Source organism: Opisthocomus hoazin, chromosome 9, assembly GCF_030867145.1.
Source record: "Opisthocomus hoazin isolate bOpiHoa1 chromosome 9, bOpiHoa1.hap1, whole genome shotgun sequence".
Lineage (NCBI taxonomy): Eukaryota > Metazoa > Chordata > Aves > Opisthocomiformes > Opisthocomidae > Opisthocomus > Opisthocomus hoazin.
Genome location: NC_134422.1, coordinates 40663799 through 40681579, shown reverse-complemented (window position 1 = coordinate 40681579; position 17781 = coordinate 40663799). Strand labels below are relative to the sequence as shown.

General features: G+C 41.8%; 1 protein-coding gene across 3 annotated transcripts in view; it reads left to right on the top strand.

The window, feature by feature from the left end:
- COL5A2 (collagen type V alpha 2 chain) overlaps positions 1-17781 on the top strand; it is a 188475-nt gene that overhangs the window by 118771 nt on the left and 51923 nt on the right. For all 3 annotated transcript variants that reach the window (XM_075430219.1, XM_075430218.1, XM_075430217.1), the window contains 2 exons: positions 15163-15387; positions 16908-16921. In XM_075430219.1, coding sequence (XP_075286334.1) covers positions 15204-15387; positions 16908-16921 — 198 coding nt within the window. In that variant the 5' untranslated portion in view covers positions 15163-15203. The remainder of the gene's footprint in view (positions 1-15162; positions 15388-16907; positions 16922-17781) is intronic.

Below are 17781 nucleotides of genomic sequence, written 5' to 3'. Positions count from 1 at the left end.
TTGGGAAGGACAAAGCTGAACTAATGTTTTCTGAAATGCATCTGAATGTTATTTGTTAGTTTGGGGTTTGTTTCAGCAGTAATGAAATCTGTGTCAGCTCATCCATTAGTCAAAGATTGTAAATTTTTTTTTAGGATCTAACCTTTTCCATCTATCACAAATAGCTATTTTATCTGTGTTATTTTCAGTTTCTAACAGGTCTTAGCCTTGGTTTACAACTATGCATAACAATATATAGTATATGCATATTTGTATGTATATGACGCAGTATTTGTACGTCTGTGACAGTGTGTGACAGAAATGACATGCGTTATGGTTCTGCATCAGTGAAGTCACTGTGGCTGTGCCATGAACATCCACAGAAGCAGACTGAGATACGACCTTGCATAGTGACTCATTTCTGGTGGAAATCAGGAAACTGGTGGGATACTGTCACTCTCTCTGTCAAGCCTGCCCCTACAAACACCTCCCTTCTCTCTTTTCCAACATTAGCTCAAGAATGACTTTTCCCCCAGTTTTTCCAGGTTGCTCCTGGGATTGTGTTCTGTTAGCCGATGTAGAAATGTTGCCTGCCAGCTTGAAAACTGCTGGAAACAGGGAGGCCTTTTATGGAAACGCTGACACAACTCTGTCTATAGCATAGCAGGGTAAACCATCTGTTTCCAATAAGGTGGTTATTATCTTTTCTTGTCAAACTTATCACTACAAAAATATTTTGCTCTCTTCTTCAATGTCTGTAACATACAGGAGTGCAACTACGGGCATGGTAAGAATGAGCTTTATGAAGGATAGTTTTCCCCTTTTGATACCATGCAGTTCATCTGTCAAGTTATGCATATTTCATTGCCAGAGGCAAAAAGCTGTATTCCTTTTTATGTTCTCGCAGTTCTTCAGGGATACAACACAGAGGACCACACTTAGACATGTGTCTCATTCTGCAGCTCTCCGAATTGCTACGTATCCGCTTGTTTAAGAAACGGTGTAGCGGATGACTGTGCTGAAGAGCTGTTGTAAACAGTGGCAGAGCCGGCCGGCGATGACGTTGATCCGTTCACTTCAGTGCGCCGGTACCCGTTCACACAAACGGAGAGTGAGGTTCTGTGTATTTAGTCTGTGGAAATTTGTCTGGTTTTCTCTTTTGTTCACTTAATGCGGTTCTGTCTGTTGTCTTTGTCATGTGTAATAGTCAGATTCAGGACAACTGGTAGATGTTAGGAGACCATAAGCCTTGGAAGGTTTTGCTTTAAACTTTGCATAAGGCCCTGGTGAATAAAAGTGAAGAAGAATTAATTCATACTGTGTTGCAAACTCAGTGCTGGAGGCCTGCTGAACATATGAAAAAAGTCTTGTGGGTGGTCTAGGAGTATAAAATGAATCTGTTTTACTACATGCATCTAGTATACTTTGCAACATTACTGAAAGTCTAAACTCTGAAATGGAGTTTTTTGAAAAGAGCCAGGCAGCAAAGCTCTCTACCAAGGAGCTGTGCATTGGTGTGTTAGCAGTTCATGTTTAGATCACTCTTTTCTGTAAGGCAGAAGTTACGGTATACTTGAAGACAGTTAGAAAGCTGCTCTTGAGCACTGGCTGTGCATCGAGTCTTTGGAAGGTCTGGGCGCAGCACACAGGCGTGACGATTCTGCCTGGCACGAGGTGCAGAGCTCGGTCTCACTGCACGGACGATACAGAGTCTGGCTTGTTCACATCTGGCCTCTGTGCACGTGTGGCTCATGCGTTGCAGGTCCGCTGTCGGACACCCGTCCCTGAGCCTGTCTTAAAAACCCACTAGTGTGCATCTTCAGTGTCCGAAGTAATCACGCCTTATTTCTTGTAGTGCGTTTTGTGTTAGAAAATCTGTGTCATGTTAACAAGCTATTAATGAATTTCATTTTAGGAATGAGCCTACTAACCTGGCAGGATTAATGATATTTTAAAAATAATGTAGTGATGACCTGTTTGGTCTTATTTGCACAAAAGATTGCCGGGAGTAGCTACATTAGCACAGACCACTGGTGGAGAAGGAGTTAGTGAGGAAAGGCACTGGCAATATTACATTTCTTCACTGGTGTGAATAAATTTAGCAATAGGACACTGTGTTCTGGAAATTATCACAAAGCTCAGATGTACTTTGTGGATAGATGCTAGCTATTTCTAACCCTCTGGGAACTTTCTTAGAACAGAATGATAGATATCTATGTAAAAAACAGATGCCGATTGAGAGACTGAAAGTCAAAATCTTTAGCTGGTGTAAACTGGAGAAGATCCAGGTTACTGACAGCTACTGATTTTACAGTGCTGTGACTGAATCAGCTGAGAAAGCAACACCATGCTTCCAGCCCTTTTCTTCAAGAAATTAGTACCTTTGACAATGCTCTTGATAATCACAATGAAGCATTAACATCCCAAGTTCATTAACTGAATTTCAGTAGGTGGGTAGAACAAAACATGCTGATGTTTCAGCCTTATTTAACAAAGAAATTGGAGAAGTGACTTGGGCAATAAAGCTACCTTTTAAAGGGCTTGAACATAAATATCTTACAGGCTTTGAAGAACCAAGATAATCATCTCTCTCCTGTCCTCTTGATCTTAACAAGCATTGGACTTTACTGTTGTTACCAAGAGCACGTGCCAACATGTTTAGTGCTTTGCTGAACTGGATTCCTATTTCTAAACTGGTGGTAAAAAGGTGGCAAATGGTTGTTTATTTCTAAATCGTTGAGTGGCAATGATTTGATTTCTAATGAGATGAGGTATTGTGGATTATTTCTTGCTATGGAGTTACTGATCCTTACAAAATTTTGTTGAGCAGTCCTTGAATGGGAAATTGTAATGTTAAGGTATCTTCTTGATGTAACACTCAAAGATACTTAGGATGGTGAAGTAAAAATATGCTTTTCTTAAGGAAAGACAACAGAATTTCAGAGGAGAAATTCTGAGTTTGGAGGAAGAAGATGAAGTAGAAGGGTTTTGTGGTTCAGAAAATGAATGTAGCAACGTAAAAAGATAGAAAGTGAAGGTGCTCTTGAACACCTCGAGGAGCTCAGTGGAGCTTGTGGTAAGCTGGAGTTTATCTGGAGTGAGAAAAACATTATTTGAGCTTCTCCAGGGAAGCTGGAAACGTGAAAAATACCAGAGAGAGCTGGTGAATGGACTTCTATCATGTTTGTACGCCAAGCTGCCTCTTCAATCACAGGATACTGTTTAAATGCAAAAGCTGTGATAAGAACCCTGTTCAAGTAGAGCCCACAGGGCCCTAAAGAGGACTTTTAGGTCCTTTATGAAAAGTCCTGAACTGTAAGATTGAAAGAAGTATTTGGGCCGCTCTTATTTGTTGCTTCTATTGTGGTCCTAAATACTGTGTGAAAGATGCGATTGGTGATGTATTTCACATACCAGAGTCACTTCTAACAGTCTGCTGCGTTAGAGAGAAGACGACTATACTGAGAGGTGTTTATAAGGAGCTGATGTGATGCGATGTAGCGTGAAATTTCAGTGCCTCTAAATGCAACGCAATAATGCTTTGCATGAGATTAAAGCCCACTGACATTAATGGGTGTCTTTTGATGCCAGTGGCTCTGTCCCCAAAGGCTGATAATAATTTAATAGCACTGAAGACTAAGTAATAATAAAAAAAGGCAGTCCGTTTTTTTTCAGCTGGGTAGATGCTACTGTCATGTCATTTTGGAGACAGGTAAAACTAAGACACATATTCTCACTGTTAAACTGACTCAAAGGCAATGTGCTGGATTCCTGGCTTCCAGTTGGTGATTTCCACTTCAAAGACCAAACCAGGTTTGGTCACGTAAGAGCCCAGTTGTGAGTCAGAGTTCCCTGTGTTGTTTATACAGATTTCCAAGTGCAATGAAGGACTGGGTATTTATTTACACCAGCAATGGGGCGCAGTCACTCAACAGTGCCCACATACCCTGAATTGTTCCGATAAGTTGTCTCGCGTCTAATATCTAAGTTGCATCCTTTAAGCATGGATGCTTCTCTCAGCCCCATACAGATTTACGTTCTTTTACAAAAGGGAAAATAAACAGCATTTCTGTATTTTACGAATTTACGTGCACCTGATTGCAGCTCCTAACTCTGCTGTGAGAGTTAACTGCTACAAAAAGATGTCAGCATTTGTAGGGCTTTGCTTTGGAAAAAAATGTCCTTGTGTCTTGGATGCTGCCTTCTTGGGCTTTTAAAGGCTCATATCAAAGAAACAATAGTAGGATAAAATTTAAAAGATCTGAAAAATGATAAAGAAGTTTTGAAAGGAGGAACTAAGGGAAATAGAATGTAGATTAAATTCAAAGCAAACAGTAGCTGGAGGTGATGACGGCTGGTTTGTTTTAAACTGCACATCCCTACTTGAATTTTAATTAATTCAAAACCTTTTTAGTATGGACTATTTGCCTGACAAAAGTTCATAATGCTTCATCCCTGAAGTATGGAAGGATATCCAACGAATAAGAGCAGGAGAGCCTGCAGGAAAGCCTTTCATTTCCTCTGTCCTAGAAACCATAATCCTGCAGGAGAGCAAAGTAATGGATGGTATGCATCTTTTTAAAGAGCATTTATCAACATTATGCATCTAAATGACAGGGTGGATAGAATTTCTTCTTTGCTGAATTTTTTTTTTTTTTTTACAGTCAAGGTCTTTTTTGATTCTCATTTTTTAATGTGTATTGACCAAGAAGTGGGACAATACTAAAGCCAAGTTAAAAATGAAATTGAAATAGAAATATTTAACTTTATCCAAATGCAGAATGAAGCAACAGAAAATCCCCAGGTAGGCAAAGATACCTCTAGTTCTTATCTCAACACTGGATTTTTTTTTTACAATGCCTTATTAACGTTAACAAGGTTAGTGTTACCATTTCCTACTGTTCTATAAAGGCAAAATGAGAAACTGGGTTTTGTTAAACTTCCTTCTTAAATTTAATGAAGTTATGCAACACTCTGAAAATGGCGTAAGGATATTCTGCCCCTGGCCTAGCTCTATACTTCTTCTGGTAGGAATTAAATTAGGGTATGTCGGTCTGCAGATGGGAACGTCTACTTGGAGACAGCTTGGGAGTTGTGGTATACATCCACCAGCCTGTGCCAGAGAGGAAGGCGCTTAGAAATATCTGGGTTTTCCCTAGCCAGTCAGGGTGAAGTGAGGCCCCTTTGCAGAGGTCTCATGACTCAGTAATGATGAAGAAGATAGAATCGGGTCAGATCAATGAAAACATTTTTTCCTCAGGTTGATTTTGGATGTCTGTTTTTTATAAGGCTTTTTTGCTATAAAGACCTCTCTGGCAAGCCCCGATGTTTTCTTGACTGAAATAGGTAATTTCAAACATCCTGATACTGAAGGGAAGAGTGTTCAGGTGGATGTATCTAATAAAAGCACATTCCTTGGTATTTCAGCAATTCAGAGATTTCTAACAAAAAAAAAATTGTAGAAAAATTCCTGACCAGTGCTAACTGTCTTTTATATTCAGTCTCAAGGATTTTCTCATCCCTCAGCTTTATTGAAACAAGCTGAGCTCTGCTCACTTCTTACTGACATTGTTATTTTTAGGTGCTGAAAGAAGGAAACTGCTTATTGCTCCTGTATCTGTAAGTAATAATTTTGTGTAGAAGTTAAACTCTTGAGCATGAGATGCACCTAAATCGCTGTCTCTTCCTCATGCGCATGTCTGTGATCGACTTTAGATTACACTTAAAACTAGGCTGCTCCTTCGTAACCTTCATCCCTGGTGCTGCGCAGAAAGCAGCTAGGATGCCCTGAGGGCTGCCGAAGCCTGTTTCATGTCATCTTGAAACCAGAAATTGCTGACTGAGCTGTCTGAAGGTGTGGTAAGGGTAATGGTAGCAGAAAAGGAACAGGCTTTGTTCCTGGAATTTTTTGCAGAATTTCTTGCTTACCATTCTTCTTTTTTTAATTTCTCAGAGGCCCAGAGTTTCAGCAAATGAATAGCTGTGCTGTACAAACAGCATATTATGAGTATAGCTTTCCAGCAATACCTTCCTACTCCACCCAAACACGGGGTAGTTTTTGCTTCAGTTTGAAATTCTGAGCCTGTTGGAATGCAAGGATTTTTAATTATGGAATTGAGTTTTCTTACTGATTACAAATCTTTATTTTTAGTTGAAAAAGAAGGTGATGTAAGCCAGCAAGGCTGCATTTAAGGGATTACATGAGCCCGCTTTGCAAACCGCAATGTAGAAGAGCTTTGTGGAAAAGGCAATGTGTAATGATAGGTTTCTATTGAACTTTGATGTGCATAGCTTCAAAGAATGAGGATGTTTGGGCAGCAGCAAGTGTGTTTCTCTTAGATATAAAAAGAAAATACGTACACATGCATTTTGTCTGACTTCAAAGGCGCTAAACCCTGCAAAACAAGGAAAGCAAAATAGTTTTTTTGCAGTGCGTGGTTATTTTATCAGTTAGACTTTGAATCACAGAATCACAGAATGGTAGGGGTTGGAAGGGACCTCTGCGGGTCATCTAGTCCAACCCTCCTGCCGAAGCAGGGTCACCTACAGCAGGCTGCACAGGACCTTGTCCAGGTGGGTCTTGGAATATCTCCAAAGCGTTGAAGATTATAGCACATGTGAAATAGAACAATGGAACTTGTAAGAGTTTAAATAGATGGGTACAGAGAAGAGAAGATCAGACTGCAGTTATGGGCTAGCTGTTTAATGAATTTTCCCTTTGCTATTGAATTGGGCAAATCTGATTGCCTTCCACAATGAGATAATTGGCTTGGTGCACAAAGGAAGAGCAGTGGGTGCTGTTTACCTGTAGTTTAGCAAGGCTTTTGATGCCATCTCCCATAGCGTCCATAGGCAAAATGGGGAAGTGTTCAGTCCCGTATTCAGTATGGGACTGAATGAGTGGACAAACAAGGTGAATGAAAGCCTGGTGGGGCTATCGAGTTCAAAGAGCAATGGTTGGCAGTTGAAAGCCCAGCGGGTGGCTATATAACGGTGATGTTCCTCAAAGGTCAGTGCTGGGACCAACCAGAGGTGTTTATTGCAGAACCTGGCTGACACGGTGCAATCCTACCCTGCACAGCTTCTTGCTTGGGCAGTTGGTTTCTGGTTGGCTGGACACCTGGGATGGCTTCTTGTGAATCGCTGCTAGATTTACTACAGGAACCCGAATGTACTCTGAGTGAAGCCCATGTCTAGCTGATACTGGCAAAGGAAGCAGCTGAGAGAATTTTCTTCACGCCCAAAATACATTATCTTTTACTGATGCACAGCAGTCCAAGAATGGATTTTGGAAAGACCAAAATCAAACATTCATGGATTCCAGAACAGTGAGCCAAAGTAGACAGTAGAAGAATATTACATTTGCACTGTAATCTTGCTATTTTAGACTTAGATTTAAATACATTAGGCACAGATCCTTATGTCCTGATAAGATTTGCTTTAATTTACAGTAGCAGTAGGTTGGGCAGAATTCCCACTGTCGGGGGGTGTGTTTGATTCCAGAATGGAGCCCCTTACATTTTAGGAAATGTGCTAATTGTAGTTTTAATTCTGTTGTAAAGACAATGCCTGTATTGCTGAATTTGTGAGCATTCAGCAGTGCTGAGCCCTGGCCCTGTTCTGCCTCTGCTGACTGAAACGCTCATGCCGCACGTTCTCTTCGTAAGCTCCCCGCCAAAAGAATCTGCTGTTTCTGTGGGACCAGCCTGTCTTCAGGCAAATGAAAGTGATTCCACTTAAAATGTCATCCCAGAGTCAAGAATGTGCTCCAACACTTTACTAAGAAAATCAAATGATCTCTGTTGCCTCAGGCTTCTCTTAAATGGTAAAACATAATAATTGGCCATGATAAGCACTCTGTTTAGGCTTTTTCTGCCCTGAGTCAGGAGAAGACTGTGGTACAGGTGGCTGTAGCTGAACTGACTTCATGGTACCTGCCTTGAATGACAAGTCCAAGCAGGGCATCTGTGGCCATGTGGGCTCCGGCAGAGATCAGGCACCCCGCTGCAGACTGCAGCTTTGGACTGATTCGCTCCAACTGCTGAAATCTGCGACAGTCTTTTCTCAGGCGTGCCCTGAATGCCTCCCCATTGCAGTCTGGGCACAGCCTTAGACATTTGGAAGTAATTTTGCTTCCCACTGTATGCTTGAGGCTTGATTGCTCTCATCTGAGAGTATTTGTATAAGCACAGCTGGCAGACCAGGCTCTTCAAACTCCCTCCTTCACCCTGTTCTCCTACAGGCACCAAGCAATGTGTCCAGCCATCCTACTTGTGAACCAAAGTAAAACCAGAGAGAACCAAACAAAAAACATGTTTACAGCCAACCTTTTTCATAAGGTAACTCTAGTGAGTTGGTTTAACTACGTGCTTTCAAAGCGTGCAGATCCAAGACTGTGGAGTAACCAACAGAAAAGGACCGGCCTGGCCAATCCTGAGTTCCCTGCCCTGCCCGTAGCGTAAGACGGGGTGTTTGGAAGGGCTGAGTCTTGTTCAGTAGCTCAGGAAATGTGAGGTTAATATGCAGATACAACATCATCAGACACTTCTAGGTAATTGAACAATACTGGATAGTGCTGCGGGACCAGCAAGAGCAACCCTTCTTACTGGAAGGGATCCCAGTCTGTTCTGCCTTTGTCTCCAGCATGCGTTGAATCTTGTAATAAAAATGTTGTTCTTGATTGTTGTGTGTTGGAAATGAAGTTTAGCCGTAAAAAAGGCAAGCAAAACTCCTGTTCGCACTGATGGAGACATAAATACATGAACCTCTGAGTTGGGGAAATGTGGACTACCACCCCCAAATGTAGGGTAGTACTGTTTCCATCCAGTTAAGAGAACAGTGGAGAAGCAGTTGTATACTTTGGATGTTAATTTAAAATTCATTCAGAGGAGTCTAACGGTATCCTAAGCATAGTTTTTTCTTTTCAGTTTTCCTTATTCAGCCAAAATTGGAATCACAGTGCTGAATGGAAAACAGAATTCTTTATTTTGGCACAGTTCTCTGGAAGAGACAAAACCCAGTTGCCAGATCACAGACAGCCCCTTACCTGGGAGACTGCCTCTTCTCCCGAGTCAGGGTACATTGTTTTACTTTGCTTTCTGCCTCTGGACTGTTGTTTAGAGCCTGGATGTTGGATTTTCTTGAATCTCAGAGGGTGAACTCTCTCCCTGCAGTGCCAGTCAGAATCGACTGGCCAGCTACGAACTAAAGTCTTTGGTTAACTGCTATAGCAATTTAAACAGTTAATTAAGTCTCTGCTTGGGAGCTGACTTGCACCTTTATACTTGGCAGCATTCATTCACACTTAACTTTATTGGTGGACTCTGTAGAAAAACAGTTGAATCTGTAATTTTCCAATCCTAAAATACATGTTTTTAAATTATCTACATAATTTAGGAGAACACTCCGGGACTCCTCTACTCCAGAAACGAGGTACAAAGGGTTGCAGCTCCTTGTCTAGAGCAGTTTTCAATCCCATTGAAAACTCATTTGTAATTAAGACCTTTCAGTGTCTTTTAATCTGTGGAATGCTTTTAAAAACACTTGTTTATTGTCAGCTTTGCCAGTTATCCTCTAGGGTTTTTATCTGCAGGATGGATTAAAACCCCCCACCCCTTTTCCTAAGAGACAGTTCTGATGAACCCAGGTTTCCTACAGGTTTGTGTTTTAAACTGTGTACCTGTGTGCATGCCCAGAAGTATGATGAATAGGGTTGGTTATTACCCGCTTGTTTTACAAGGGACCCTTGGTGGGACACTAACATGGAACTCCCTTCTCTTCCCACGTTCACAGAATTTGCAGGAGCGCAGTTACCTGAGTGACCTGGTCTCTCACAAGGTCAAACTGGGCTGAAATCCACCACTGGAATCATGTGGGCTTGGGGACACAGCTGTCACAGTGCAGCCAATTTCCTTAGGAAACCATAGGGGAAATTCAAACCAAAATGTTCATCCAGACCTTCAGCTGGCAGAGAACAACACAGACTTTGAGGAAGTCATCTTGTTTTAGACCAGTGAATGTCTTTGCTAGTTATTCTGTTAGACAGGCCTGTAATGAATAAATCCTCTGCAAGATACTCTTGATGAATCTGTGCCTGTCATTCGTTGCTTATTTTCTTGGCTATGCAGGGAGACTTTAATTGAATTTGAAGCCACTGAGAGAACATTCGTTTTCTGTAACCGTTAGTGAATTAACAATGTGTTATGGACCTTGTTAGTGGTCAGTGTTTCCAACAGAATGCTGTTATTTGGATTGAAGTGCACTGTTGTACCATAGCTGTTATCCGAAGTTCACTGAGATGTATGATGTATCCTGAATGGAAATGTCTGAATGCAAATTTGATTTCATTTTGACAAACAAATATTTCATATTAAGTGAACTGTGAATCAGTTCAGTCTTTTATTGGTAGGGGATTCCAGGTTCATCCTCATGTATGCAGCTGGGAAGTACTTATGTAAACTGTGTGTGTTAATCATTATTAACAAGAATGGTTTCTGTGCAAAAAAATGCAAAATAGGTTTTGTATTTATCAGCAGTCCTGAAAAGTATCTGATTTTCAAAAGAACTAGCCCTTTCTTTGTAGTCTGTGCACATGCACAACAGCATATCTGCAGAATGGTTGTCAGCAGGTACCATCTGTCACTTTGATTTGCTTCTGTACCTCTGCTTTGTGAGTCAGCAGGATGAAATTGTGTAATTCATAACCTGAAGCTCAGCTTTTCATATTCTAGGATTTTTTTAACCTTAAAAACCACTCTGTCTGTGTAATCTTATATTTCCTTACGCTTTTCACAAGCTAGCATCAGGATGACAGAGGATGAGAAACTACCTGCACAAGTTGTTTTGTTTCCAACCTTTTTTATTAAATAACCATAATTATTCTGTTCCAGTCTTTATGTTAAGCAATGTAAAAGCATTGGGGTTTGGTTGCAGCATGCATCAAGAAGTCCCTCTTGGCAGAAGAAAGCATAAAACTGGCAGACGGTGCTTTCAATGCCAGCCATCATCTTTCCTGCCTTTGTTAGTCTGTTCTCTGCTGCTGTAGGTCTGTCGGCCTTTAGGCTCTTTTAGTTATCGCATTGGCAGGGCTCGTAAAAATGCAATGAAATGGAGCTGCTTTGCTGTCAGATCCTTTTCGTTCCCTTACCATTTCCTCTATGAACCACAGTTGTTAATGTCCGCAGAAAACATATATATCTGCAGGTTTTGCTCGGGCCATTTTTCTCCCAAGTAGGGCCTTGAGAGATGCATTCCCTTCCATCGTATACCTGCCATCTCCTCAGCTGGGGTAGTGGTGGCTGACTGCTTCCAGATTAGGTTGTCTATGAGCAGAGATGGGGAACAGGAGAGTGCAGTTTGGGGCTTTGGGGACGTTTCTGCAAGGAAAAGTAAGACCTTAGGCTGACAGCTTTGGCAAGCCTCCCTGTTTGTATTTGTGGAGTCGTATTTCTTCTCTCCCCCTTCTTGCCCTTTTCGCTTTTTATGGTGTAATTTTCCTTCTTTCTTTCTTTTTGTTCTACCCTGTTGCATGCCCAGGCCTTACTTTCCTGTTTCGCATGCAAGATCTGAACCAGAAGTCGATGCAAGCAGTAAGGGCACCATAACGTGGAGTAACATTAAACGGCAAACCAAGAAGCAGTGGATTTCCAGGTGTTGCTTTCAAAACAATGTCTGTCTGGTGGCGCTTGATTGAAAGGGTTCATATGCTGTCTTTTAAAACACTTGTCCTGCTGTTGGCTTGTTGAGGAGTGGAATTAACCTTGCGAGAAGTTTACATGAAAGGAAATCAGGCTCAGCATAAAGTGCCCAAAGCAGGGTGTGCCTTGCCCGCCTTTGCTGAGCGTAAGGTTCTTTGGGGCTGGCTGGGGATGAGTGATGGGCTTTGACAGCCATCTAGTGGCTGCGGCGGGGGGGGGGGGCAGTAATTAGCACCACGTCAGCGTTGGCAGGGAACTGGCCCTGGGTTTGTCAGCGCATGGTGTGGTCTTTACTTCCGAACTGTTGATGTGTAGTCTCCGAGTATGATGATTTAGTGTATTAGCTATAACTGACTGTTTGACTATTGATCAAACAGCTCTTTAAAGCAAAACTGATGCTCCAACAGATCGGTAGATAGTAGAAAAGTAATTGCATTATGCTTACTGTGCTTTTCATAGAAATCCTCTTTCATGAAGGTCCTTGGTGCAAGCTCCTGAATGAGTCCTTAGATAAATCATAGGGTGTTTATTCGACCTTGCCTTTCATATTTGTAGACTGCTTTGAAACTAATTTTCACCAACTTCAGTGGATTTGCAACCCTGTCAATTCTCCAGGCGGGTCCAATCCTAGTTAGGGTTGTACTTTTGGTGGTAAGAAAGGAATCGGTTAATGGGCTAGCGGATCCTTCTGCCACGTGGGGAGCAGCTTTGGACTTTCTCAAAGCCGTTCAGCACCTTACTTTATAACTGCAGAGGTAGAAAAAACCTGTGACACAAAGAGTTTGTGACTGGGTGTCTGTAATTAAAAAACCCTGAAGATTTCCAAACCGAGGAGGAAGTGGCAGAACAATTTTCTTTGCTGCCTTTCCCGGTCTGGGTGTGGCTGGAGAACATGCAGGCAGTTCAGGCCCCAGAGTGAAGTGTCCAAATGTGCTTGTGGGATGAGTTGGCTTTGAAATGGCCGCTCTTTTCAGGTTACTCTGAGTAACGCAGTCACAGAAGAAAGGAAAAATAGAAGTACCAAACGTAGGAAAAAGATTTTAAAGTAAAAATGTGTTTTCTGGCAGTATTGTGGGGTGGGGTTTTCTGCTTTTTTGTGTTGTTTTTTTTGTTTTGTTTTAATTACCAGTATATCTGCAATCTGATAGAAAATCAGACTGCTTGTGCACTTCCAGAAGTTGGTGTGTAGTTTTTTCCCCTGCTTTGTCTGCCTCTTTCTCCGCCGCTGAGCGGGACCCAGGCAGAAGCTAGTCACCGTCTGGCTCAGCTCTGATTTGCCAAAGCGGTTGCTATGTGGTTTATTTGAAGTCATGACAGAATGCTGACTTTGGGCTCAGTAACTTAGAAATTTCATTTATGCAAACTGCTGCTCTGCTGAACAGCACGACGAGTTCTGCGGGTGATACGTTAAGGAAGACAGACCATATGCCAGACATCTGGGGGGAAAAGGCTAAATATGTCAGACAGCGCATGATGTCATGCACACAAGGGAGCAGCGAGAGGAGTGCTTTCCAAAATGCGATCTGCAGTTTGGAAAATGATTCTCACAGTGTCATAAACGGACTGTACAGCACACTCGGTCGATGTCTTTACTTCACACTGAAAACATTTCCTCCTGAGCTGCTGCAGCACCCCTTCGAGTCGTTTTGTCGGTTGGTGTGATAAACTGATTGAAGAGGGGAGCTGACCTGGTATGGGTTTGGAGTTTGGTTTCTGTTAGAAAGCTGCAGAAGTTAGTGATGGCAGGCAACAGTTAATGACACATCTGCTCTATTTCTCTGAGTTTTGACATTGATGGAGTAACTGGACTGGAGTTAAGGCATGAAGCTGAAGCTCCAAATCTGTTCGTGTTTATTGCTTTGTGATTTTCTGTTTACATCTGGTGTAAATTAGGACAGAAATGCATAGAACAGTGAAACTGTCCTTGTGCTTAGAGCTGTTAATTTTTACACTGATAACGAGTTTTCTTAAAAAAACAATAGTCATCATCTTTGACGAGTGGGGTGTGTGTCCTATATATTTTATAGATATATAATTGCTCCTATTCCCTGTCTTGTATCAGTTACAAATGAGGGCTGTGTGGGAATTTTGAGATAATGGTTTTAACTGGAATGTCCAGTTTCAAAGACATTTTTGGTAGGAAGGTTTGACTTGATTTTAGAATTCTTTATCAGACATACGTTATTTTTAGGGGGAGATACCTCATATTTGGAGTATTTGCCTACAGAGTAAGACAAAAACAAAGGTATAGACTAAAGTATGGATAGAACAGTACATAAACAGATGGTTATGTCCCCTTAAATACTGCCGTAAGTCAAATGGGGAAATTTTTGACATTTCTAGGTTATAAATTCAACCCAGAGTTGTTGTTCCAACTTGGTAACAGTAGATTGGTTGGAGAGGAGAGCGCAAAAACTATACTGAATGGATTTCTAAATAATTAGTAAGAAATTAAATCTAAGTTGGATTTCAAGGAAAAGACAGGAGAGTAATAATATTAAGACAAGAAAGAAAGTAAACCTTCTGTAAATGGAGTGGGTTAGGTTAAAAATGACATATGCAATGTCAATGAAATAGAGTGATCTCCATATAAATGTGTGAATATGTACATAGGTAGGACATAACGCATGTAGTCAGTCAGTGCTGTTCCTCTGTAAATGGCCCCATGGGATTGTCTTTCATATATAGATAAAATATTTAAGAGGTATTTTATACGTAGTTAATACATATCCTTAGCAATAATTTATGTGTGTGCTGGGGTAATCATGTAGGGCCATGGCCAGCTGGATTATAAGAATGGAGCAAAAGTAGTTGGAGGAGCCTGTCTGCGCTCAGCTGGAGGTGCTGCTGCAAGTGGCCTTGCAATGGGGACTGCTGTTGCTGCTGGCAGTGGCTGACTGTCCTGTTTGGAGGGCTCACTTCTCTGGGTTGGTGTTACCTTACACCAAGACCCCAATAAATGAGTTTTTTTCTATTGACAAACACTGCCATGTCGTTTCAACACTGTGGGAAGTCTGGCTGCCTAAGGTACCTGCAGCAGGGATCAGGTAGGATATCCCGTTTCATACAGAAGTCTCATAGGTTCTTCTCCTCAGTCAGACATCTCTATCACCCCGGACACAATGGTTACAAAGAGCAGGCACATGGCAGGAGTTCCTCAACATAGAGTTAGTACCCCACTGAGCAGAATGACATCCAGAGACTCCTGAGGCAATGTTCATTTGATACTGTGATGGGTTTGTGCACTCCGTGATCACTCTATTTTACTTTTTCTGATCAAGAAATAAAGTGGTAAAACAAGAAAGACATTCGAGATGACTGCTACTCATACGTCCTTAATATCAGCTTCAGCTGTGCTGGTGCGCTGTTTTCTTTGTGTATGTGATGCTGCTTCTCATCTCCAGCTGTGCTCTTTCCTTGTCCAGACCTACTCCTCCTTCGACTTCACAGTTGGAAAATGTGTTGTATGTTCTCTCTCCTGTCCCAGGAGAAGACGTTGAAGAAATAGCCTGCACTCAGAATGGCCAGATGTACCTGAACAGGGATATTTGGAAGCCCTCACCGTGCCAGATTTGCGTCTGTGACAACGGAGCTATTCTTTGCGACGAAATCCAGTGTCAAGATGTGCTGGAGTGTGAGAACCCGCAGGTGCCCCCAGGAGAGTGCTGTCCTGTGTGTCCCCATACGACACGTGATTTTGACACCACCATTGGTAAGATTGCTTTCCAGTTTGTTTTTGTGAAAGGAGAGCCAGCCCAAAGAACTAGGAACCTCATGATACTCAGATTTCTAACAGTATTTCTATGGTGAAAGTTTAAATCTGACGAGAGTACGTACTTGGCAGTTATCTTGCATCTTGGGTTGTACCTGAGCTGGCTCTGGAAATGTTTTTCTTCTGACTCTGAATCTGATATAAGCCCAGAGGGTTTTGTAACTAAAATGTTGATCTGAATTCCATCTTGGTATTTCAAGGAGGTTGAATTCTGGCTTGTTTTTGTGGTTCATTTGGAATGGAAAGATAAATATGTTTAAGATAAATATGTATCATAAACATTTTAAGATAAATATATATTTATTAGATAAACACATATAAAATAAGTGCATGCTTTAATAAAATACTCAGTTCGAGACCACTGCAATAGATTAGTAAATGTAAACATTATATGTAAACAGGATAAAGTGTTTCCCTGAAGTGGAAACATGGATGCTTGATCCTTTTGTGAGACGCAAGAAAAAAATTAGTATGAAGTATTAACTCCCTGTTTGCATACTTTCTGTTATATACCTTAAAGATTATGTCTTTTCCAGTCCATTTCTTCTTCATGGAGAGACTTGGATGAAGCAGTTCCCCCTCAATTTTCCTAAAAGAAAAATCTCTTAGTTTGCAATTAATGCTCATTAATACTCATTAATGCTCATTAATGTGTATTGCAACTACATTCTATATATAATAATTAAAGCAATTTCTTCAGGAGATATACTTGCTGTTGATTAGCGTAATGCAGAATAAAGCAGTGATAAAGAGCATGTGGTAGGGACTTGTGTAACTGAGCAATGGAGCAATATATGGCAAACATTAATAAATACATGGTGCATCCTGCTGTGTTTTGGGAGGCATTAGGCCAATGCCAACAAGGTACACCCAACAAATACAAAAGCAGTATGGATGCATTCCAGAGTTCCTTACTGTTACTCATGGTATTAATAAAATATTCCTCTGAAGGATTTTGTGGATGAGTGTGGCTCTATAGCTCTGAGTTCAGGCACGTGATATTGCAGGTGCTTTTCCGACAAGAAGAGGTCAAAGGACTCTCAGCTCTATCTTTTGAAAAATACCATGTAATATGTTGTGGATCCATCAACATTGCTTCTACTGAAGGCAGTAATAAAACTTCCTTTGACTTCACTGTCAGTCATTAGGCCAGCTTCTGACAATTTCCCATAACAAATTCTGCTTGCCTACAGTACTTTTTTGTATTTTGTGCAATGCTGAGAAAGGCTGAGAGTCAGGGGATGTCACTGCAAACCGTTCTGATTGCTCACACCAGAACAAGGGAGTGTGCGTGGCCCTGGGAACCTCCCCGGCTCCCGGTGGGTGACACACCATCTTCTGTGCGTCCAGGACCGGGGACGGCTGTAGCTCTAGCATGTTCCTTCAGCTCTCACTGTGCTCCATCCCTCCGAGTAAAAACATTAATTTCCTCTCTTTTCTTCTTTTGTCCTTTTTAATAGGTAGAGGAAGAAAGGTAAGATTATCTTTACTTTTTTTTTAAATTTTATTATAACTGTTAAAAGAATCTGTTGTATCTGCTTGGAACACTTCACAGAAATTACATACAAGCTTTGTGAAAAACATCTATTTCTTTCCTCTTGTTCTTCCTCAGTGGCTAGGGAGATGGCAGTCCACATGGAAAAAATGCTGGGATGCAGGCGAAAAACACTGGTCTTAATATAGGGAATCCCCTGACTGAAAATGCCTGCTGTCTGCTTCAAAGGAATTCCACTCGGAGTAGTTCGATTGGTTCGTCTCTGGCAGTGCCACAAAATGAGGGAAGGGACCACTAGGTCGTTAGATGCCAAGCTATTAAAACCTGCAGTGTGATTCTGCTGAGCCTTAGCTGCCCGGTGTGCAGTAGGAAGCACCACCCCTCTAACCGTTCCTGCTGGAACTGTTCAAACATGGCGCAGGAGGCACGTCTGTCTCCTGGTGCAGGGCGTCCCTGCATCGCGTCTGGCTGTCCTCCTGTTAGCTTTGGCCTCTACCTAGGTGTCAGTCATCACAAGACAGCTGCTGCACTCCTGCCCGTGGGCTGGCACGTGGCTGGAGCGTCGGCTTCGCAGCCCGCCTTGTGTGCGGCTACACGCGAGGCCAGGCGTGTTTACAGGAGCCTGAGCGATGCCTTGGACTGCTGGGCAAACCTACCCCGAAACGGCTCTGCCTTCTGGCTGGTGCCCCGCAGTGCTGATGGGAGGAGCTCCAATGCAATGTTATACTTACAAATTCAATTTTAAAAAAAATGTTTTACACTGCTCATCAGTCTAAATACTTATTTTAATAATAAGAATTTTGGGTTTCTTACATTTGCTCTTGTCTTTCATTGTTTCA